The sequence below is a fragment of the Eutrigla gurnardus genome (genome assembly GCF_963514095.1).
Source record: "Eutrigla gurnardus genome assembly, chromosome: 6".
NCBI lineage: Eukaryota > Metazoa > Chordata > Actinopteri > Perciformes > Triglidae > Eutrigla > Eutrigla gurnardus.
Window position 1 is genome coordinate 30,258,086 of NC_139920.1, and position 25,755 is coordinate 30,283,840.

The following is a 25,755-nucleotide window of genomic DNA, read 5'->3' on the forward strand; positions in this document are numbered from 1 at the left end:
GGGAGAGTGAAGAGGACGACAGAGCGGCCTGACATCAGATTCTCTTTCTGTGCGTCACTTCTGTCGTGTGATCACGTCGTCTTGTGTTTCCGGTTCTGTGATTTATGACCATCATCAGACTGGGAATTAAGAGCTGACTGGTTTCTCTATCAACTAAACTGAGAATACGTTGCACTCTTTATGACATGTTGCTTTATTACCATGTAACTGTGCGGCTTCTAGAGACGCCTCACCTGCCATTTTGGATTTACTTTCTTTACAACATCTGGAACTGACAGCGTTACACATATAATCATACACATACATACACATACACATACACATATAATCATACACATACATACACATACATACACATCCAAACAATCGTCTCTATTCATGATAAAACACTGGCTGACCTTTAAAAGTGTCTTTATTTTCATTAAATGAAGGGTCATTTCAGATGAGGGAGGAATGGTTACAACCCTGCATCACGATGACGATGAGGAAAGTGTTTCCGTGAGGTCGATGCCCAATGAAAAGAATAACGGAGCTGCGTCCATGCCGCCCCCCCGGCCGCCGGAGTAGTGGCTGGTGTTCGGTGATGCACTCAGCTGTGTTATCACTCGTGGCCCCCCCGACCGACCGGGGGCCGGCTAAGAATAGTGAGTGAGGAGTCAGCAGGCGTCGGAATAAAACACGTCATAAAAGGTGTTTTTGAGAACGTTACTGCGATCATGAGAGTCCTTTAGCATGCAGCCATTACTGGCCTACTGTGTGTGTGTGTGTGTGTGTGTGTGTGTGTGTGTGTGTGTGTGTGTGTGTGTGTGTGTGTGTGTGTGTGTCACTAGAGGCAACAGGATAAAGAGGAGTGGATCCGCGGGCGGCGGCGTACAGGGAGCCACTGTCCCTCTCTCCCTGCATGCATTTTTCATTGCATGCTCCTTTTTTTTTTACACTATTTAGCTTTTCCCTCCCGTCTGAACTTCCATGCTGTGCGTGCTGACATGGCATTTCTCAGCCTTGCACACAAAGCCCTCCGGTGCTCAGTGTCTCAGAGTTGGAGCATGTCCGTTTGTGTGCCAGCGCGCCCATGCGTGCATGCATACATGGGAGTATCGGGGACGTTGTGCACGCTCATTCTCCCCACGCACCGCATCACCGTATGGGAAGTCCCGTCGGCAGGACGGGAATAGACAGAGTCTTTACGTGAAGTCCATTTAGTCAGTCGGCAGCAGCCACACTACAAGATAGATGAGACTCCCTGCATAGAAAGGATCATCTTAAATTATTCTGAGCCGAAATTCAAATTTCATTTTGTTTTGGCCCTGAGCAACGGGCAAAACTGCCTGGGTGAGATCAGTAAAGGTCAGGGGGAATTAAAATGCTTACTGTAAGGTTTGTCAGTGAGAGAGTGAGCGAGGAAGAGATAGGAAGCCAGAGGAAAAGGCCATCTGCCTAATAGTTTAGTCTAAGTTGGTGAGAGAAATAAGTCTAATGCTATTAGGTATTAGCTTGGCAGCTCCATTCCTTCATATCTATCATATTTCAAGATATAGATTGCATTTATACGTTCTGCATGTAATGTCTGCCTCACGGTTCAAGAGTTTCGCTTTGCAATACATTCCCATGCATGCCGGGACACCAGCTGATTGGCTGTGACAATAAACAATCCAATAAATCTGATGCATGAAGTAAAACAGCAACACGGAAAACATAACTGACATCCGATGAAGAATTCCACCGCGCCGTCTTCATGATTTGTTCAATATATAGATATTTATTTCATTAGATATCAAGCAAAATATCTTGGAAATGAAAACAAATGGGCTGTCAAGAAGATCGGGGTGTGTGTGTGTGTGTGTGTGTGTGTGTGTGTGTGTGTGTGTGTGTGTGTGTGTGTGTGTGTGTGTGTGTGTGCGCGTGTGTGCGTGTGTGTGTGTGTGTGAGTGAAATAGAGAACATTGTGGGGGTCATGTTTTGCAAACACACATGCATTAATAATTCCCTCTAATATTGAGTTCATATATTGTTGAAAACTTGTCTTTAAACAACTGTATTTATTAAAGTTTCTCACCAAGTAATCACATTTCATACGATTGCTTTTGAACGCTTCACGATGACATTAGAATTCACCTCGGCTCAACACTCATGTTTACTGAATAGAGCTTGAATGCATCGTAATGGAGCCGAATGCTCTAACGTTAGCCGTTAGCTTCGTCATTTAGCCGAGCAGGCTTTTGTTTTTGTGCCGCGTTGCCGGGGCAACCCGTTCTTTGGCTCCTTTAATAACCAGTCTAGGACTAGTGTGCTGACTAGAAAGCATTAATACAAATGTCCTGATTTTTTTCAACGTGGTAACCGTTGACATCCCATCGGTTGGAGCTAACTAGCAGAGAATCTGGAATACACAAAGGTTTGGTTTGGAGTGAAGCTTAGGGCCCCGAATATGAATGAGATATACAATTTAAAATGGCAACGTCATAGAGAACTTATGAGTGCATGTTTTATGAAGCCGTGAAGCCGCTCAGCTCAGACATCAGTGAACCATTCTGGCCCACAATGCACCTGCGAGGGACGATTCCAGGCGGCTAATCTGTTAGTTGATGGTAGAGCTTCATAACAGTTTCCACTGCAGAATGAAGTGCATGTCTCTAACAGGGCAGAGCAGATGCAGCAGGGAGAGGAGAGCAGGAAGGACACTGTTGAATTGTCAAAGGGAGCATGTGTTGTTCCTCTACAGTGGGTCATTCTGGTAAAAGTCACACATGTGACGTTGCTGGATTCCGGTGAAGTTAATGACAACCGCCGCTTCAAGCCAGCGTTTTATGTCACGACGCCGCAGGTTAGCGATGTGTGCCACGCACACTTCTTTTCTTATAGGTGTAATATGGGAGATTTATGTTGCAGGAACCTTTGCAGCAGTTCATTAGTTCAGCTTGGCAGAGCCCCGTGAAATATGCCATGTAACTAGGTGTGATCCTGCAGATAAGTGGGGGGATAAAAACAAGTGAGGACGGAGGTTGAGGGAGTAGCGTAGCGTGTTTGCCTTAGGCCTCCCCTAACACTACGGCTGTCCTGGATTATGAAATGCTTTCAGTAGAATCACATCCTCTATAAAAGTGCTGATTGACCTTCTAGCCTAATTAAAGTGCCCCCTCGCCGACAGAGAGCAGATAAGACTGTGACTGACAGGGCTCCCCCCCCCCTGCAGTCACATCAGCACTACAGACAGGAAGCACACGACAGCAGAGTGGGGAAAAGCTCCAAGTTTAGCATCTCGCCCCCGCTATCCCGAATCAGCTCCAAATGAATAATATGGAAATGGTAAAATAGAAAAGTACACCAGTGACATGCTTTAGGGCTTATGTATTTATTTATGTACTTGCAGCTTTACCCTCATACAGCATTTCCCCTCTCCTCGTAACTGTTAACACTGCAGTTTTTTTTAGTGGAGTCAAAAAGATGCTCTGCACTGAACTGGAGTACATTCAAAGAGGAAGCTGCTGGGCTGAAATGTGAGTTTCCGTGCAGCGTGGTGTCTGCAGGTCTGGGCAGGTGAGCGTTCCCTATATCCCCCTACAGCTCTCCCAGTCTGGCCGGCAGAAAGCTGACATGCAGGCGGCTGTAAGCCTCTTTGTCCGCGTGCAGCAAAGTCATCCGCCAGCTCGTTGCTGCTGCAGACAAAGCGTCAGAGCGATAGCCCCGGACTCGGGTACATCCTCACTCTCTCCTGAGCCGGAGTCGGGCATGGCCTCTCGCTCTCCATCGCCTAAGCCTCCTCCCTTTCATTCCTCTCTCTCTCATCCTTTAGTTTTATTACTTTTCTTTGCTGTTCCTGAGCGTTAATACTGTAACCTTTATCTTACACTGATGGTCTTTGTTGTTCCAGCATGGTTTATATGTGATGTTATTGCGGTTGTGCAGAGGTGGGGAGGTGAGAGGATGCCGGTATTGTACTCTATATTTAATGCAATAAGAGCGGGGTGGGGGGGCTCCAGGGGGCTCGGTTTAGCGCCGTGTATAATGAAGTTTGTTGTCTCTCGCTGTAGTCAATTTTGACCTTCCGAATGGAAAAAAGAAAAAAAGGTAATTACTTGAGAGCAACCATGAAGGCTAATGAGTTACCATGAAGGTAACTCATTAGCTATCACAGATAATCACAAGGTAATATGAGAGAAGGAAGGGAGATGGAGCCAGGAAGGCAGGAGGAGATCAGGAATGAGATGGTTCAAGGAAGTACCGTAAGGAAAGGGAAGGAGAGCCAGCATGCAGGAGGAGGGGGGTGGGGTTGGTTGAGGGGGCAGGCCGAGGGGGCGTGTCCAACATTCCCCTCATGAATCAGTGTCAGTGGAGCGATGAGGAAATAATTAAGAAACAGGCGAGCGCTGTGTTAAATACTGCCAAAGGTAAAAGCCCATTCTACTGGATAGAAACACAATCTGGACGGGGAAGAAGAATGGCAATAAATGGGACAGAGGAAAAAAAAATCCATATCATAACGGATGCCAAAGTGCCCTTCAGATGGCATTATGAAGGGAGACAATATAAATAGCGCTGCCACATTGTAAATGTTTATATACAGTAGCTACGTATACACGTTGCACAGCAGTTTTTAAGGATTTATGACCGCAGCCGTAACACACTGAATTCCACACAAGGCTGGGAGTAATATTTCACATTTGTTATCATATCGAGTGTAAATTTGCTGAGACGTATACGGCGGTGATAAAATATTTTAAAGCAATTTCTCCTTCTATTCTTCTCCTTTCAGCTGTTCCTGTTGTGAGCCTGGAGGGGGGGGGGGGGGGGGCACTCTAAACACACATGCACGGTTTCCAAACCTCAGAGGTTTAACATGAGCATACAGGGAGGGAGTGTAATTGTATGTTGAAGGCTTCCAGCAGGGCCGGCATGCAGCTGAATCCCCAGAACACAGCAGAGAACACAGCAGCCATTAGATCGCACTCATGCATACAATCTGTGGAGATGAGTGACATACAGAAGGTCCATTGTGTGTGTGTTTTTTATTTTATAAATATATATATATGTATGTGAGTGAGTCTTTTAGGTATCATATACCGTATCCATCATGCGTCGTGCCGGCGGCTCAGAGAGAATCCCTGGTCTGGTCTCCAGATCCCTGTGAGATGGACGGACCGGCTGGTGAGGGTGGAGGGAGGTGTGTACGGCTGGAATACAGCAGCCATCTCCCCGTGAGGCTGCTGTTCACGAACACATGATAGTTTGATCTCCAGCTCTTTGGCCTGACTAATACGCTATAGGGCTTGTGATGCAACAGTTACCAACCGCAGCCTCCCACTGCAGCGCTGTGTTTGTCTTCGGATGCCTCTATATGTGTACATTAGTGCTGTATATGTTGTTAGCTCCTTGTACAGCCTGCCTGTAACATTCACAGTGCTGATGCATGTATGAGTAACCTTGTGTCGTCAGTGTGCTTATGTATACTTATTTACATGTATGTGGAGGCAGTGAAGCCTAATCCATCCCCGAGGGCCGCTTAGTGAAGGATGCTCCTGTTCCTGCGGTGGCTATCAAGGCTCCGCACGCAGCACTCAACGCCGTTTTTACTGATGGCTTTTATGGGTCGCAGCCAAGCTGCCAATGAGCGGCCTTGACACCGAAATGATGAAACTATGACATGAAATCAAAACGGTGTCAGCGGAGGTCCCGCCCCCCTCCTCCCCGTAGCCGCCTAGCTGCGAAAAAGGGAACACGTCGAAACTGAATTATCGACTGGATTTATGCAGAACGTGGCTGTTGACTTTACGGGCAACCTTGGCAGGCGGCGCTATGAAATATAGCATGTTTAACATTCTCATATGGTTAAACGCCCGCTCAGTCGTTGCACTTCTCTTTACTCTTTCCAACAGAAGTCCGTATCGCACCGCTTTGGTGTTGATGGCGTTTTAGCGAGAACTAGTATTGTTTTCTTTGCGCTGCTGTTTCCAAGCAACATCTCAGAAGTTGTGGGAGGAAACCGGCACTAATAAGCTTCCTCATTAGGGCCCGGTGCATGGTGGGCCTTACGGTTGGTGCTGTCAACTCTGTGGGTTAGCATGCGAGCTTCAAAAGACAGCTGCAAATACAACACGTACACACAGGAGTGCTAATTTACTCCAGGAATGGGTAAACAAACCCACATTCCCCTCCGTGGAAGGTGTGCCGTGGAACCTGCTAACTGGGTTCCTTCTGAAGTGGCTCCAGCGTTCCACCGACGGAACACGCTGATAACGCAGCACATAAAAGGCTCATTATTCACCCGTTAACTTGGCGGCGTTTCTCACCCTGTGGCTGTGCCAAACCCCTCAGCCTCCTCCCTCGGTGGTCTCTCCCACTCCCACCGCCGATCCCTCACCGTGCACAGCATGGACGCATGCCCTTAGACACCTATACACATCAGAGCACACGTGCACGGCCGTGCGTGTGCACACGTGTGCACGCGTCCACTCCTGCCCATCTCATTAATGCAAACACAACCCTAGTTAGATCCCTATATGTAATAAATTGGATTAAATTCCACTGGCTAAGCACTGTGATCTCTTAGGGTTAATTAATTTAATTCCATTCTGTCTGTGTTTTTTATGCTTGAACACATGCTGACACTGTTATTGTGTGGCATCCTGCTCATTGGAGAAGTATAATGGGCTCGTAAAGGAGGGAGAGGAAGCCACGATGTTTGGTATTCCGGCTCCAAAGTGATTTCGATTCTTCCTTCCTTTCCTTTGACAAGGAAGTGCGCTACAGTAGCTGTAGCTTTAATACGATGGATCCTTCCCCTCCTCTCTCCAGCTCTTATCTTCCCCTCCAAATGAGAAAACCTGGATGGCTTCTTGGGGCCCCTGTTTCTGCCTGGATGCTATCTCATTTGGTTTTAATATATTTATCCATTCATTATTGTTCCCTGTTATCAGCGAGCTAATATTGTTCATAATTTGTCCTTATCTCCAAGCCTGACAGTCAAATTTACACTCCGGCTCAGCAGACAGATGGAGAAATGACCCTTCCCCAACCCCTCCTACCCTACCTCCTCTCTCCATTCCTTCCCTCCTCTCCAAACTCTAATGAAACATGACTGACAGGCCGCTGTATAAGTAGTTGTCATAGCAACCTCCCCATCCTTCCGACAAGTGCTTTTTCTCTTTTGGCACACTCTCCCTCCTCTGTCACAATACCTCTCCCCCTCCTTCCATCCGCAGCCATGGAGAAAGAGACAGACAGAGGAGGGGAATGTGAAAAACCAGAGAGCACCACAAGGGGGTCGGTGTGCTTTCCATCCCCGCCTCACCCCCATCCCTCCCCCTCTCCCAGTCTCCTCCCCCCTTCCCTACGCCTGACAATGATTTACCAACTCCAACTGCACCTCTTTCATCCATCCTGGCTTATCAAGGCCTGCAGGACTGTATGCACATCAACTTACAGTCTCCTACACATTGACTCTTTCCCTCCATCCTCTCTCATTCTTTCTCGTCTCTGCTCTCCCTATCTCCCACCCCCTTTTCTTTCCTTCTCTTGTTGCTCCAAAAGCTCCAACTCGGCCTTATTGTTATTCGATGAGTCTGGTTTCACTGTCAGTCCTCAGCAGTCTGCAGCGTAATCATGGAGCATACAGTCATCAGTCTCCAGTAAACCGGACCGTGCAGCAGAGAGCATCCTTCAAACATACACATAATGGAAGAGAAGAAGGTATTATGCAGAGATTTGAATCACCATGGCATCGTTTGTCACACGACGGTCAGAATTAAGATGTGAAATATTCCTGATATAAGTTGCTTTTTCTCTGCAGTGACTCACAGGCTTCACACAAGGCCAGAGCTCTCCCAGTGAACAGCTTATATTCATTAAAGGGTCCAAGTGGAGCCAGTAATCTACACTATGCATAACCAGGCAGCACACTGCCATTTCATTATTCCGGAGTTTAATTTCCAATGCATTTATTCCAAACAAGCATCTGTTTAGTACCTCAGACTAAATTAAACATGATGGGGGGTGAATCCCAGGCTAACAGTGGTGTGTCACGATGAAGTCGCATACAGCACCGTGCCACAGTGAGCTGTAAGCGCTTCTTAATGCCAGCATGCTGCACAGTTTTCACAGCTAAGTCCACGGTGGTTATTAGACCCCTCGATTGTTTAGGCGCTGCCATTTCACTGTTAACACTATAGCACGCTCATTTAGGATGCTGTTCGTGCTCACTAGGCTCTGTTAGGGAGTAAGCACGGGAAAAACAACTCATAATTCCTTGTCTTATTTTGTATTCATCGATACAGTAGAAGCCATTCACCACAGGTGAGTAACTGGAGGAGAAAGATGACTCGGCATTTTTTTTTGAAGGCTGCAAAAGAGAAAAGAGTCATCCCAAACAGCGCTTGCTGCTGATCATGTTTTAACCTCTCAGCTTTACAGAACGCTTCAGGAAACGGTATTTATTCAGAAACGTCCCCGTTCAATAAATAAACCCTCTCATGTTACACAGGGAACCTGAGTCAGTAAAACAGGTTGTTTGGTGTTACCTGCATGTGATGAAGGCGTCGTTGCAGATCGGGGGTCAGTTACCATACACATGGAATATGTGAGCAGAGAGGAATTATGCTACACGTCCTGCATTGAAACGAATCTGTAGGGAAACAGATGGAGGATGAACTCCAGCTGGACTGATTCAGCTGAGCTTGGAGACGTCCAGGTGTCTTCAGAAACCATCTGAGGTCCACGTCGCCAGCATCACACCGTGACCGCACAGCGAAGCCTCCGTAGCATGAAGCAGCAGCTTCAGCCTCAGGTCGATGTCCATCCAGGGTGCGTTCAGGCACAGCATCGAGCGTAGGTCGCCCCACATTTCAGCAGCGTCTTAAAGCCCCATCCAAAGTCACTACGAGCGTAAAACGGAAGAAAAACAGTGTCGACAGCTGAATAATTGAAATGGAAGCGTATCAGTGCAGCGGCAGCGGCGTCGCATGGATCAGATAAACTGGTGAACGTGAGCTGGTGTGTGTGTGTGTGTGTGTGTGTGTGTGTGTGTGTGTGTGTGTGTGTGTGGACGATGGATGGAAGTTAGCAACAATAGCAGCCGGCAGCAATCATCCTGGTTAATGTGTGTGTGTGTGTGTGTGTGTGTGTGTGTGTGGTCGGGTGTTGAGAGGGTTTCCTAGTTTGTGCATGTAATCCCCCCCCCCCCCCCCCCCCCTCAGATATGTGTAAATGACTGCCGGTGTTTTGCACTCTCTTTGTGTCTGTTTGCACACTTGTCTGTGCCGCAGTGTTGAAGATAAATGAGATCATGTTTCCATTGGCGACGAACACAACACCTGAATTCCCCAGGTAGCGTTTTAGTTGAGAGCAGCCGCAGCAGAATCCTCGGCGGTGGAACAGATCCTCCATGATCTTTTTTCACGCGTTGTTAGCTTGTTTTCAAAGCTCGCTCACTCCATCTCTCTCTCTCTCTCTCTCAGCCACAGATGATGAACTCCGACTAAATGCTCCCGTTGTAAATGTTAAATGCATATAAAGTTGCGTCTTTCTTCAGTTCAGGCTTCTGTGTGGCTCACAGCGAACCAACGCTACGCAGGCGTGTGATATACGGCGCCCGATGATCCCGTTATACTCGGGACTCTTATAAATATTATTCCATTCAGCTGGAGGTGACGTTGCCCGTTAGGAATCTTTCAGCTGAAGGATGGATGTCGCCGCGTCGTCGTATTTTAAAGGATGTCACACGTGAACCGCTCGTCGTATGATCGTCAGAGTGCAGCTCATATGAAATTGATATGCACGCATTAATTCAAAAGTTGTCAGATCCTCATCATCTACTGGAGGATAGGAGTTACAGCCAGTGTGTGTGTGTGTGTGTGTGTGTGTGTGTGTGTGTGTGTGTGTGTGTGTGTCTCTGGCGGCGTTCAGGGGAATGTGTGCAGCCTGTGTCCCCGGCCCCTCCCCCACCTCCTTGACTCATCTCAGAATTTATATTCTCCCTCCAGCAAAAGGAAGGACCATCTTTGGCCTTTCATTTTCCAGTTCAGGGCTTTCCTTTTTTCTTTTCTGCAGATAAATGCTCTCCAATCCACCCTGACACATGTCACATTGCATCACTTCCGTTTTGATACATAGCCTCTGATCCTGCCACTTGCAATAAGGAGGCAGCACCAGGGACGCCCCCTCCCTAGACAACGTACTGACACGGCTGATTATTTTAAAGGTGCATCATTGGCGGCGGCGAGCGCAGAAACCCCTAGCCGTGTCTGCCATGCGTCTGCACGCGCTCGGAGCAGGAACGTGGATATCGGCTCGCGTCTGGGGTCAGGAAAGGAAAACAAGGCGCTCGCTAGCCGCCACAGGTCAACCTGACACCTCTGGCGGCGATTTAATGCCGCTCTTCTTCACAGCAGCGGCCGCCGTCTCTCAGCGCGTCTCCCCGCTGTGACTTCACGGGTCAGAGTTGGAGAAACATTCTGTATGAAGGGAAGGTTTTAGTGCCTCCCTGCCAGCGGAGACTCGCTGCACTCGAGCATTAATCATACAAGGCCAGAGTACATCAGTAAACACAGTGTGTCAGGTCAAGGTAAAGATCAGATCCCACAGCATTTACCAGGACTCAATAGCATACATGCTATCTATTGAAAAGTCAGCGTTATTCATGGCGCGTCTCCCAGCCTCCGATGCTCGCCGGAGAGACACGCCATTGTTCGCCGACGAGCATGCTGAAATACTTCTGTGGCTACAGGAAAAACACTGGATCAGCAGCAATTAGTCGAGTAAGAGAGAGATAAAGAGAGGAAGGGAGGGTGGCAGTTGAAAAAGAATGGGGTTGAAAAATGTAGAATCAGCGAGAGAGAGAGGGAGAGAGAGATAGGAATAGAGAGGCCGAGGGGACAGAGGGAGCGTGAGCTTCCAGCCAGTAGCTGTGCTGTTCAGCTGCTGGAGCCCCGAGTGCTTTTAAAGGACCAAATCCTTGCTCATTGTCTTGGGCGTGTGTGTGTGTGTGTGTGTGTGTGTGTGTGTGTGTGTGTCTGTGTGTGTGTGTGTGTGTGTGTAACCTCTTCATTAGTCATCCCACCCCCCCACAGCCCCTGACCACTAACTCCCCCAGCAGTTCCAGTATATATATGTCCGTATGGGACTAAACCCAGTTATACCACAGATTAAAATAATCAGTCTTGGGAAAGAGAGGACACAATCCGGTGCTAAATAAACCACGGCTCCACCAAAGTACAACTCTGTTTGCTTTCATGGAAAAGGAGGCTCGTTCCTCCAACAATGACCAGGTTTCTCTCCGGTACGTTCTTTGAATCGGTTTAGTCATTCAGGTCAAAGTCCTAATTTGACCTTTGGTCTCGTCGTTTGTTCCAGAAGACAGGAAGCTGTTTGTCGGGATGCTGAACAAACAACAGACCGAGGAGGACGTGTACCGCCTCTTCGAACCCTACGGAGTCATTGAAGAGTGCACGGTCTTAAGAGGTCCTGACGGAAACAGCAAAGGTAGGAGCCATGATCCAGCTGTCAGCATTATTTAGGTCACGGAGGAGGAGTGACAGTGTGTGTGAGTGTGTGTGGCAGCCGGGTTTGTAGAAGATATGTGACACATACAACAGATATAGGTCAAATAGCACATAATTAAAAGCATGTTTTTATGTGCTCGTCAGGCGGTGACAAATACTGTTTGATTAAAGTCTGACTGCTATAATTAGGAGTTCTGACAGACTTTAATTGGATATTTAGTTGGTTTGATCATCTCCTTTTTGTTCAGTTTGTAGAGAGTAGAGAGCAAATATACTCAAAAGGGGAGTTTTGAGTATATTTGCTGTATATGAATACTAAAAAATCCAAAGGCCAGCCTCAGAACGAGACTCCAGTCGTGTGATATGAATAATTGTAATTCCACCTCATGCAGCAATGATTCAGTGTTAGTCATTTTGAAATGCTGACTTTGTCTTCCGTATATCTAATTTCCAAAAGGAACTATCCTGCATTGCAAAGCCAGGGTTTCTATTGAGTCTCAGCCCTCATGTTAATCTGAAGCATCTCGTATGGATGCACTGCAGGCCCTGAGTCAGTCCTCTTTGACACGCAGCAAAAAGGGACTGAAGAGTGGGTTTTTTTCACGTCCCTCAAGCCTACCCCCCATCCATTCAGTGCTTCAGGAGAGTGTTGTGGAATTATATCTGGGGGGGTCTGGAGAAGAAGGGAACGATGGATGTCATAACGATTCTCGTGTCCCGCTGTGAGGACGGAGGGAAGCTTCCAGCGGTGGAAAGTACCTACATTCACTCAAACGCTGTACTTAAGTACAAGTTTGTGGTACACATACTTTACTTGAGTATTTCCTTTTATGCTGTTTTACTTCCACTCACATTTGATAGGGAAATAATGTCTTTTAGTTATTAGTTATTTTGTAGATTCATATTATTTATGCCATAACTCAGCAGTACATAGTTATTGTCTCCACCTTTAACATGAAGGCATCGATAAGTATGCTCCAGTAACATATAGTGTATTATTCTGAAATGAGAAACACTACATAGGTAGTATTTCTACACTGTGGTGTACTTTTACTGGTATAAAGTTCCACCGCTGGAAGTTTGTGACTCTATCTAAGTCAACTGTGTGTCCAGACACTCAAAAGGTCAAACATCAGGATAATAATCATCTTCGTCTGCTGATGGCTGTCTGTATTAGTTTGTGATGTCTGTTGTTGTTTTTCATTATTATTTTCAGATAAAAAACAAACAGGTCTGTTTTTCACAGAATCCTATTTGTGCAGGAATTGTGTGCAACAATAAAATGACTGTAAGTTTGATAGCAGGATATTTAATGCTCCCTGGCTGTTGCACAGTTTAAATACATATCAGCTTCCTGTTTGGTTTATTTCCAAACAAGAGGAGGAGAGGAACGCTGCAGCCAGAGTTAAGTTCTAATTATATTGGCAAATAGTTTGTACTACTATAGCAAAGTCCTTGTACAGGTCATAGCGAGCTCACGCTCTTTTCTATCCATATCTCAATGGGGGGGGGGGGGGGGGGGGGGGTTGACAGCTGAATGGGCATCCTGATTGGCTGCTGTCCACGGGGGTAAGCCCATTACGAGGGGAAGAATGGCAGGGCGGCTGGGTCAGGCAGTATAGATGATAAGAAGAATCAAGTATGAAAGATTAAATAGGAGTAGAAAGGAAACTTCAAATGAAATGAAATTAGGTGAAATAGGGTATAATTATAATCGGGGACGGCAGCTCAATAGTTAGTACCGCTGCTTCACTGCAACCGACCCGACTCCAGTCCTCAGGGTTTAGGTTAAGTTTGATAAACTCTCCGGAGACACTGAATAATAATATCTGCACACATGTATCATTGAGTATGTGTGGTCATTCATCAGCTTTGATTTCCACTAGGAGTTAGTATTGGCAAGAACCTCACGATACGATACGTATCACGATACGATACGTATCACGATATTGCGATATAAATAAAGATGAAAACACAAGTACCTGTATATATGTACATCAGATGATATTGATCAGAGGACAAATTGAGTCAAACCTATTTCATTCAAAACAGCCTCTCCATTTATTAATTCCCATGAAATTCACTGGAATAAATATTGAAAATAAAATGAAAAAGGATAAAGAATTCACAACGCGTCTAAACATGAATCTTTTTTTTGTTTTTGTTTTTTTAGTTGGGAATGTGTGCTCATTGTTCAGCTTTGATTTCCACTGATCACGTGACCAGTGAACTCAGAAAAACACCCGATACAGACAGTAAAGGATCATTCACATTTTAACATAAACCCACATCAGCGTTGTTACTAGTTGTGTAGATAAATCAGGATTTGGGAGGAGGACTGTGTATGAGCAAACATCTGGCGATACAATATGCGTCATGATTTAATATATTGTGATAAAGAAACCGAGGCCATCTTTTTATCTAATTTAGGAACAATGTTATGGTGTAAAGAACACATCATCATATGTATTAAATCTGCTTTTTGTTTTAGTATCACAAACATAATATCAGGATATTCAGTGTATCCATGTATTTGGGAGTGGACCTGCATGTCTGATGTTTAACTCCACGCTGCAGGAACGCTGCACTAGTGTTGAAAAACGAGCCTTTCTAAAGGAGACAAAGTGTAGAGCTTTGAATTAAGTTTGCCGCTTCTGAAAGGGAGGCATTCTTCAGTTTCATAATTGAATAATTAATGTGCAACAGCTCACTTGTGAACCCACAAAAGCTATCTTCAACTTGCTCCCACTTTATCTAGCCGTCACATTATTTCTCAAGGACATTAGAGCGAAGGGGTGTTGGTTCTGTGGTTCCTGGCCTTTGGACACACATCTCATATTCACCCGTATTGATCAGAGCATCCTGTTGTGGCAACAATAAGCGTGTAAGTCCTCAAACGGAGCGCTTTTCTATTCAAAATCATTGTGAGTTTAGCCATTTCAGCGAGTATTTAATATGCACAGACAGGCATGTGGTGCTAAATAGCATGCTTTTCTGCTTCATCAGTGCAATCTTTAGCCTGCAGCTTCTGCCTGCTTGTCTGCCTGCCTAATGCCCGGAGTGGGGCAGCCTGCTGTGCAGTGAGAGGCCCTCGCTGCACAGTCGAATACAATCCAACATCCTCTTTTTAATATACCATAGGCTTTTTGGACTCACTCGATTGAATGCATTTACTCTATATATCCTGTGTGTGTGTGTGTGTGTGTGTGTGTGTGTGTGTGTGTGTGTGTTCTCTCTTCCAGGTTGCGCCTTTGTCAAGTTCTCCACACATACCGAGGCTCAGTCTGCAATCAGTGCCCTCCACGGCAGCCAGACCATGCCAGTAAGTACAGCTCCCTCCCTCACACATGGGAAAGAACACACACACACTGCATCCATCGCATGCACCACACACACACACGCACACACACACCAATCACAGCAGCTATGTGCAGTCCACCTCTCTTGATTAAGAGCTGGTTTTTTTTAACCCTCCGACTCCAAAGTTTTAATCAATTTATAGAAAGTGCAACCAAGCTCATAAATACCCCCAGCGTTAAAAACAGATACAGTCAGAAATAGCCTTCTGTCTCTTTAATTAACATGGTACTTAAAAAAAACCCAAATCTAATTTCCAGATAAAACTGTTTAGAATGATAATTGAATTTTGGGTGAGTCATCAATCAGATGTTCTGCTTGCATAATCAGTGAATATAACTCCAGTGTGAGATTACATTTGCTCGTTATGTAAGCACGCCGTGTCCTCTGAATTCTCCCCTATTGGATTTACTATGAGGCCTCATTTGTATGTGTCCCGTGTTGAGACACGCTCCCCGTATACCTGATGGTGTCAAAATAAAAGCTACTTACTCTGCACTCCCCACCTGAATAGAGTCATTCTCCGTGACATCCGGCGAGCGGACCAGAGATCCCGCTTTATGCAGCACACTCGGCTTTTCTACTCGTTTTTGTTTTCGGGGAACTCGCCTCAGAAAAATCAGGCACCCTGAACTCTCTCTACCACCTCATCTCACTGATGCTGTGTTCGCTGTATGATTTCATTATGAATGGTTGCCAATGTGTGGCTCAAGAGAGAGAAGGACTAGAAGCCAGCTGGGCCATTTTGGCGCAACCTCCGAGTCAATCTAAGTGCAAATGACTGCAGGTCATGAGGAAAGACTGTGGATGTCCCTTCTCCATAGATACCCTCCTTCTCTGCTGCTCCATCCCCCTATCTGTGCTAGCTCTCTGCCCTCACTCGTCTCTCTTTGGCAGCCTCTCGGGATATTAGGCAATAGACTTGTTTACTCCACCTTTCACCACATTGGCTGCTGAATTATTCATTTAACTATAAGCAGGGGGCAGAAGGGAGGGGAGGAAGAGTTGGAGAGAGACTGAGAAACAGAGGGGAGGGGCAGGGGGAGAATGAGTGAATGGACAGGATTTATACCTCCTGCTCTGGTAAATTGATTATAGAAATCTGATCAGCATCTCATATCCTGTGGCTGCTGGAGGAGAGGACACAGCGTGCCTGCCTCCCCGAGATTAGCGGACCACCAGTGGACCATTACGCCTCGGTAGGACGCTGCTATTCACAGCAAAGTGTCCATCAACGCAGCAAAGAAAGACCTTGGACCGTACATCCGGCATTCATCTCATCTTATGTTGATTGGAGTCGAGTCCCAGCTGTGAAAAGAAGTCGCATACAAGTACACTGATGGAGTGAATAAATAAATTTGATTCATTGAATTGATACCTGAATACAAAATTAACAGAAAAGAAAAAAGACCATTGACCCTTACAATACAGTCTGATTACTATTATTATTATTATTATACACGTTCATTCTTACTTCTCTGGGGCAAATGATTCATTGTTCCAATGACCAAACTGAGATTATACTGTGCACTAGTGATATATACCGGTATATATATATATATATGGATGCAGCGTTACCTTTTTCCTCTCTCTTTATATATGAGTTTGCGTGTGTGTGTGCATATTTATCGCCACACCAAGGCCGTGGCTGTTGAGCCTCGGAGAGATGACCATGAATACGGCCCAGCCAATAGCGTGGCCCGCTGAAGTGTTGAAGTGCACTGAATATTAACACTGCGACTAACTACAGCAGTTTGATAGATCTACTGCCAATCCCCCAAAGCATGAGCGCTGGCTGCTCGGACGTTATGAGTGTGCACACACACGCACACATGAATGATGTGTGTGAATGCATAAACATGGACAAACAGGAGCACTTTGTGGCTCGCGTGTTTGCATGAGCACACACACACACACACACTCTTTCTATATTGCCCTCTCTCCGTTTCAGTGTCGCATGCTCGTACAGCTACAGGCGAGGGTCAAAGGCTCCCTGACTGATCTTATTTTCCAGCTCAGAGGACTTGAGCTGAATACATTTGTGTTATTCATGTGGAGGGGGAGTGGGCATTTTGTACGTATTGTATGTGTAATTCAGGAAGGAAAGAGAAAAGCCGTGCATGTGTATTTATATATATTTAGATTTTTATATTTGTAGATAAATGACAATCAGTGCATGCAAAAGTATAGTTTACCTAGACACGAGTGGGGGCGTGTATATACTCCCGTGTTCTCACCCAAGTGAAAAATGATCTGCCAATAGCTAAGTACGACATAATGTCACTGTATGAGGGATGATAGGGAGATAGTGTAAGTGTATGAATTATAGGAGGGCATCGCTGGGTCACATATAAGACCTTGGCTGGATCTCCATCACACCCTCGGCCGTCATATTTCAAGCATGCTCGCATACATCCAGCTCCCATACACACCACCTCCTTTAACACACACACACACACACACACAGTTCTGGATACGAGTGGCTCAATTAAACATTTAAACGCTAGAGCTGTAAAGCAAATTGCCGGGATTCAGCAGGGCCGTGTAGGAAGTAAGTCCCGGGACGGAATTATACCGAGACGAGGAGGGGGTCAGGTCCGTAGAGCCGTGCTGGTTTTTCTTCTGGCTCCGTATCCACATCAGTTCAGCCTGAGTTTCAGGCTGTTTCAGCTGACACAGGGACTGACACAGAAACACTGGAGCAGGATGATGGAAGGATAAGAGCAGAACAAAGGGAAGCAAATGAGGTAAAGTTTGCATAAAAGAGAGAGCCGGATGATTGAGAGTAAAAAAAGAAAATGTGATTCCCCAGCTACTGGAGCTTCTCTATTACTTCAAACAGAGAACACACACATGCAAGCGGATGAGTGCCAGTATTTAATACTCAACAAGACACACGGTTTTAATGTACAGGTCAATATGTCACCGCCTTGAATAATGATGAACTGAAAGGCTCTGAACACAAGGTATAAATGCTAGTTTAGGAAACAGTAACGATCTCATTGTGTATTCAATGAGATGCAGAGTTTTAATGTCAGTGTTTCACAAGCATGATAGATCTTTGGGCTGCTACTCATTAAACAACGTTCTGCCTTTATATTTTTAACTTAATGTTGATTGTTTACGATCTGTCATCTCCCCCCACAAGTATTTCTACCCAGGCAATTTACATTCTAATAACCTAATAGATTACAGTCATCCATTATTTTACCAGCCCAGCTCAACGAGGATGTGTATTTATGATTCTGTGGGTGGTAATGCATTATCTCTACAATCATGGAAGAGTGGAATGCAAAGGACATAAATTATTATACGGCGTATACTGCGGGGCCGATAACTGTATATGCAGCGACCATAGAACAAAATAACTCATCATCTTCTAATTCTGAATGCGACTGAGGGAAACGTGTTCCTTATAAATATCCGGCGTGCCGATGAGCGTCACATGCTGCACTCGTGTTCTTGAGGAAACCACTGACGTGGATTTTTATTCTTGTTGTTTTTAATCTATGGGATGTTTTTGGAGAAGCAGCTTTTTGAGTTTTTCTGTGATGAAAAAGTTCCGGTTGTACAGATGTTGAAATCGTGTTTATGAGGAAGAGGGTGTTATTTTTGTTTTTGCACTCGAAGTGAATCACAGTTTGACTCACCCATGCAGACACCACGAGGCCTCCGCTGTGTGAGCTCATACAGCCATCCAATACTGGACCCGGATCAGCCTTCCTTCTAGTTTCACTGCATTAATGCAGACACGTGTTTAAAGGCAGAGCAGTCTGGAACACCGAGCCAAACGAGAAGGAACTGTAAAGGCTTTCCTTGTGGTTCTTTTGTTCCTCCTCCCTGTTTTACTCCCTCCTTCAGCGGCTCTCGAGGCGGCTGGGAGACGCCTGGCAGGGGGATTCTGCTCACACTTGGCAGCTTAAAAATTTAATGAGACTTTTACTTCACACTTCAGATTCTACTCACTGATATCCTGACAGGCCTAACTGGGAAAACCGGGGAGATAAACAAATGTGGCGTCGGATGCTTAGCCGATAAGCCATACGATTCAGGTGTCCTAAGGAGGACCAGCGGGGGGGCAAATTCAGCGTATAGACCCCCTTGGAAACAGCTTTGCAGCGAGTGGGACGTACATGCAGGAGTCAGAACATCAGACTAACAAGTTCACATGTTTTGTGATAGAAACGTGGAAACGAAGAGAATAAGAGAAGCAGAGCAGAGTACATTATATTATGAGTATTCTGGTCATAATCAAGTTAATGATGCACATAGTAAACAGGCTAGACAGACACAACTGGAGCGGAGTCGATCTAGAAGTGACTGAGCATCGTCTTACTGTATGATCTGTGGCTTCAGAGCCAGAGAAACAGTAAGAAGATATCTTCTAGATGATGTTGTTCTATGTCGTGACAGGGTGGAACTCACGGGGGAAAGCAGAGGAATCCCTCCGCTGGCCGGAGTTCAGACGTCAGTCTGTTGACAGTCTGACAATTAGTCTGTCAGCCAGTTAGCCAAACAGCCCTCCACTACCTGGACAATCAGCCAGGCGGCCGCTGACCAGCCTGGCATCTCACCTGCAGTCCTTCAACGCTGCGCCTCCACCAGCGAGAAGGAAGCAGGATAAAATCCATACGCTGTAGTCCAAAGGTCCGGCGCCTGTCCTTGAGCATCTCTCTTTATTGGCAGAACTCAGGGGAATATGCAAACCCAATAGAATAATGATTTTCTTTGTAATATAGCGAGCATTAACCATCTAGCTGCTGCCTCCAGGTTTAACCCAGATCCAAGCAGACCAAGAACCAGCCCTTTAGACGCCCCCCCCCCCCACCTCCAACCTAGCAGGCACCCGGCCAGTCACTACTGTTATTGACAATCTTGCACCAATTTCAGGGGGCCTCTTATCGTGACTGACACACAACCTTTCCACGCTGTCAGATCAGAGTAATATTTCGGCCTTTTATGTGGATCGATTGGCCGGTTTGGGGGGAGGGGAGGGGAGGGGAGGCGGAGCACACCAAAGGTCAACTGTAGTGCTAAATCATTTGAAGATTCTTAATGAAGGGTGTGTGGCTGACACACCTGCTGGTTCATTATTAGGGCTGCAGGGAGAGGTGATGGTGGTGATGGTGGTGATGAGGGGATGGAGAGCCACAGAAGGGAAGAGGGAGGCTGAACGCAGGGCGGAAAGACAGAAATTACCCTTATAAAAAGCATTTTCTTTGAAGACCGCTTTCACCAAGGTCAATAGTAACCACCACCGATTGTAGCACTCATTTTCAATGGTGGTACATTGCAGATGTTTTAACCTTATGTATGGGTAAGAGCACCAAGGTTAGGTATACGTACTGCACCGGAGGGGGGAAATAAAGTATTTATGTCATGCACCGCGAGGCTGCTCTGCCCCCGAGTGACTTTGTACATGTTAGGCACTGATTTAAAGAACGGAAGGGTTCTGTCTGCACATCTGCCTACAGAGCTGTTCACTCCATAAGGAGAATATTTTTATTCCTCCCGTAGCTTCATGTTTATGTATGCCAGCCACAAAATAAGCAGGCACCATTCTCTGAAATAATACAAATGTGCAATGATGTTGCATCTAGAACGGCAAAAAACAAAAAAACTCTGACATGCAATTAGTGGAGCTCACTAAATATTGATGTTAACACCGGTTGTTGTTGCTAATGAACATGGCATACTAAGAAATCAGAAATAATAACCAACAGCATTCTTCATGCTCTTGGACTGTTTTTAAGCCTTTTGTGTGGCTGTCTCTAATACGTGCTAAATCCTAACGGTATGCAAATGATTCCTGAAGTGGCTCAAAGCCTTCTGGGCATCGAGGATGCGATGCTGTGAGGCTGGTGTGAGCGTTAACGGGGCTGGATCAGAAACTGGGAGCATCTCTAGAGTTCAGAACGGACGACGCTTGGCCTGTGGTGTTTGTGCTTGTAGAACGGCTAGCTGTGACATCACCGCTGCAGTTAGCATCTAAAGAGAGCGTGGATTTAATTTGTGGAGGTATTTTGTTAACATTATTAATGTTATAAGCTAGTATCCAGTCATATAAACCCTGGTCCTGGTCACAACAGTGAAATGCATTCTGGGTATCTGTTTGTGGGCGACTCCAGGGAAGTAAAGAAGAGAAGAGGAAGTAAAGAGACCTGCAGAGACGTAGACGCTAGTTTACTCAAAGTTATTAATATTAACGTGTTGAATGTCCACGTTGATTGGACCTGAGGGTCAGTAAGGATGACATCATCAGCTGTAACTGCAGCAAGCAGAGTTCAGATTAAGTAAACTCTACCTTTAACATGCTAGTTGTCTGATATCCATGCTGTGAATGTCGTATAAAGAACCTGTAACGGTGCATGTATTCCTCAGGGTTAAGAATGCTGATTTCCTGTTCTCCCCCCCACCCCAGGGTGCTTCCTCCAGCTTGGTGGTCAAGTTCGCCGACACAGACAAGGAGCGCACCATCAGACGTATGCAGCAGATGGTGGGGCAGTTTGGCATCTTCAACCCAGCCATCGCCCTTCCCTTCAGCACTTACAGCTCTTACGCACATGCGGTGAGTTGGAACCGACACACGGAGCACATTTAATTCAATGCTATGTACTTGATTAACTGTGGTATCCAGTAGAAACTGGATATGAATTTGCTGGATGTTGGGATACTGCTTACTCACCTTATTCTAAAGAGGCCTTGAAGCTGCTGTAATCATGATCAAATAGTATTTTTTTATATGAACGATGGATGAAAGCAAAGTTAAAGCTGTCACTCGTAGTGATGACTCCACAGAGATTATCTTTGTTTTTGTTCACGTGAACTCTACGCGTAGCGTCCCTTTAAGACGCAGCATGCAGCCGTTTGTTTGTCAGGAAGCGACCCGACTGAGAGACGACGTCAGCGACTATAGGTGGACATCCTGGAGCGTTCGGCAGCTAAAGAGCCAGATCCCGTTTCCACAAGAGTGAACGTTCATTCATCACTATAATCACTATCATGTTGCTCTGGGTAAAATTGGTCAGCAAATGGTAGTGTTACCATGGTAACCCATGCCAACCTCATGTACCCAAATGGTGATTTGTGGGAATCTGAACTAATTAAATTTAAAATATTGTACGTCTCACAAAGTGGAATCTTTGACTTCTACTGTAATATTTCACCAGAAAAGCAGTGATTTCATACGAGGGTTTCAGGCGGACTAAAGAGTCCCGCCCACTCTTCCAGCGTGCTAAACAGCATGTTAGTGTGGATGTAGCTATCATTTTTGTTCCCTTTGCCTAGTCCAGTGTATCGCTGAGGCGGGACCGCTGATGTGTGCTGCTGCTCCGACACCTGTCGGAGCTACCATGGAGAATAATAAAGCTCATATTTTGGGGAAACAAAGAAGCGATTCCAGAGAAAAGCAAACAGAACGGTGTAGGACATGAGTCTGAAGGGTGAATCCAGGATGTCAGAGTGATTTAGCAGCAAAAACAGGGTGAAGGATACAGACAGAAGCACGCAGCACGTTTCACACATTCAGTTCACCTTCAGTAGAACGTACATGACCTTCTGCCCTCCGGTACGCCGATCACTATTACACAACGTTTAGGGAAATCAGCTGCGTGAGAGATCCATGTAGCAGAACGGCTGGTGATCGGTTTAACTCCTACGTTTGATCTTTACCTGGTTGTTGAACACTTTCTAACTTTTCAAGTCATTCCTTTGTTTCCGTGTTTTGACCTCAACGAGGTAGAAACCATCGCAGGTGAAGATTAGCATCATCACTTTCATCAGCACCACGTCCTCTGCCATCACGGTGGCGTTCGCTACCCACAGCATGTCGGCACACACACATTAGTTAGTGTGTACCCTCCAACCCTTCATCACCCCCCAGGGCACCGCACCATAAACACAGCAGACCCACGGCTCGTTGATGACTTCAGACAGCCCCTCTCACCACGCCCCCCCCCTCCCCCTTCTACCTTCTATCATACTGCTCCTCTACCCTCCCCCCCTCCTCCTCCCTCCTCTCCTCCCTCTCCCTCCCCCATCCCTCCCTCTGGGCCCATGAGATGCTTCAGGGGCCACAGTTGACTCAGAATATTCCATGGGCAACTTATCTGCACACAAACTTTCTTCTTCCCCGCCAAGGCAGAGCACACACACACACACACACACACACACACACACACACACACACACACACACGTGCACACACACACACACACACACACATGCACACACACACACACACACACACAGACACACACACACACAGCACACACACACACGTGCACACACACACACACACACACACACACACACACACACACACACACACACACAAACCTCCTTGAAGCGGGCTAAAATAAATGTAAGAGAAGCGTTCCATTCAGCGGGAGATAAAAACCCGGGGCCTTCTGTCACAATGCAGGAATCCTCGTAAACATCTGCAGAGTATTTATTTACAGAGGACACACATTCATTTGGATGTTAAAGTTATATTTATATATTTTTTGCTGTTTCTAAATGCCAGGATTAATTGTTGACATTAGGCAGGTCTTGGGGGGTTTCTCCATTCCCCTCATTTTCACATCACAGCCGTGGGACCCGGTGTGAAATGTGCAAATTGACCATCCCGGAGTAATTGCGAGGCCATCTCTTGTGCTCTCTCCCCAGTAAAAACTCCCACCTTCATTACCATTCATGAAATGCAGCCCTTTTCCCAGGAAATGTGGAGAAATGCAAATGTTTAAGGGGTGGTGGAGGCAGTGGCGGTCTGCGGGGAGACCATTGTGCCCCCGCTCAGGTTGGCCATGACTCTTATTTACTGTGGCAGAGACCCGTGTCGACTCATACAGCAGCACACAAGACTCCACACACTCACGGCGCAGGGAAAATGTTCTTTCTTTCACTCTCTCCCTCACACACACATATATAATATGACAAAGAGCAGGATGATGCTATGAAATCGAGTTCCGAGTGAAAGTAACAAGGACACGGGGATTCTTCAGCATTAGAGAGAATCAATTACCATTAAATCTAAAGGAGAGACTGCACGTATGTGGCTCCTCCATTCAAAGATGATACGGCATGAGCGATGTTGCTGAAGGTGAGATTCTCCTTGCATTAGTATTATGAATCACAGAGACAGTGGGCGCCGCGTCATAGAATGAATTTAGCAAGAAAAAAAATCCAGCAAGTCTGTGGAGAACTCGGAGGCGAGGCAACCTTGGAGATAAACTTCTGATAAAGTAATGAGTCCACAAGAGGCAGTAATGGATTATCAGCCAGGCTCTTGTTTTCATATCGAGCTAAAGACTTATTTAATGAGTCTAAATACCGGCTCGGACTGCCAGCCACGCAATAATGTGGAATAAAGGGACATATTAGTTATCTTTTAGTGTGGGTGTCCTGCCTGCACAGCGCTCATGATTGCATTACATCGGTGCCGGCTGCATGTACGTACGCCGTGTGCAGCCTTGACTCCCTGTAGCCACCAGCAATGTGCTGAAGTGATATGACGAATGTTTCTTTTCTGCAAGATAAACTGCACATATTCCCCCAAGACGGAAAAAAAACCTGCAGTGACACAAAAAAGGACTTTATCTCCAAAGACACACTACATGTTCGCCCACTCTCCATATACACTGGCCAAGAGAGGAGGAGGTGGCAACGCAGAGAATACAGACGTGGGGAGAGATGGTGTGTGTATGTATATATATATATATATATATATATATATAGGGCTATAACCAGGGAGTACAGTAAATGGTAAATTCAAAGAGATACCTCTCCACTACAGCAGTGGATAGGATTATAGAGTTGAGCTGACAGCCAGTAAATTGGATTTTAGTCAAACCAGGAGGAGGAGGGGGCTCTGAACACAAATTGGAGGGGTACAACACTGACAACATATGCCAAAAATGAGAAATGTGCCATTTTCACGATAGACACAGATACCGGTGTGCCCTGACAGGAGACATCCTATTTGCAAAAAGGTGATTTCATAAAACACAAGTGTAAGGCAGAGCGGAGAGTGAGCCTCCTTGTTTCATTCCAGCGTGGTAGCGAGCGATAATAGTTCTCCCATGAATCGCTGAACGAAGTAATAAAACCAGCTTTTATTACCTTTTAGTATTTCCCCTCCAAGACACAAACATCATATTTGTACATGATTAGATTTGATTCCAGTCACTTCTCCTGAAGCCGTGTCATTCTGCAAAGACAGCCATTTTGGCTTCCCCTCGGCCTCTTTAGGGGGCGGGCTGCTGCACACGGCAAGCCGCCGGGACGCCGGCGTTGTTTTACACCCGAAGGCCTGAACGCTCCCAACCAGGCGGTGGACCGAGCACCGGATAGATGAACCAGAGGGCAGAAGAACGGTTTAACTCGGCGCTAAATGTGACGATGTGTGGGAGGATGAGAGGGAGGATGATGAGTGTAAACTCACATTAGGAAACATCGCCCCCTGTTGGAGGCATTCAGACAGCAGCACACATGAGGAATGATGGTGACAGATTACTGCATCATTTAGCTGTAACCCGCCTGCACACACACACGTGTGTGACCTGGTTTAGCTGTATGATGCTTTTGAGGACTAGCGCGACACACACACACACACACACACACACGCTCACACACACACACACGCTCACACACACACACACACACACACACAAAGTGCAGCGGATGAAAAAACCCTATTCAGATGTGGAAATACAGCCTGCCAGCATGGGGGGAACAAATGAGGCCCTTGAGCTTCAGTCTTCTGTCTTCAGTCTCTTAGTTCACCTCATTGACCTACTGTCTCTCTCTCTCTCTCTCTAATTTCCAACCTTTCCCCCCTCTCTCCCCCTCCTTGCATCTCTTTGCCCCCCCGTCCCCGGCTGGTTGGGCTATAAGAGGTCACATGTGA

At 46.2% G+C, this 25,755-nt stretch overlaps 1 protein-coding gene across 10 annotated transcripts in view; it reads left to right on the plus strand.

Moving 5' to 3' along the window:
- Positions 1 to 25,755, plus strand: part of celf5a (cugbp, Elav-like family member 5a) — a 175,485-nt gene that overhangs the window by 132,373 nt on the left and 17,357 nt on the right. For 9 of the 10 annotated variants that reach the window (XM_084011757.1, XM_084011758.1, XM_084011754.1 and 6 more), the window contains exons 4-6: positions 11,344 to 11,472; positions 14,735 to 14,814; positions 21,271 to 21,417. In XM_084011757.1, coding sequence (XP_083867883.1) covers positions 11,344 to 11,472; positions 14,735 to 14,814; positions 21,271 to 21,417 — 356 coding nt within the window. The remainder of the gene's footprint in view (positions 1 to 11,343; positions 11,473 to 14,734; positions 14,815 to 21,270; positions 21,418 to 25,755) is intronic. The other variant, XM_084011753.1, reaches the window with a different exon arrangement.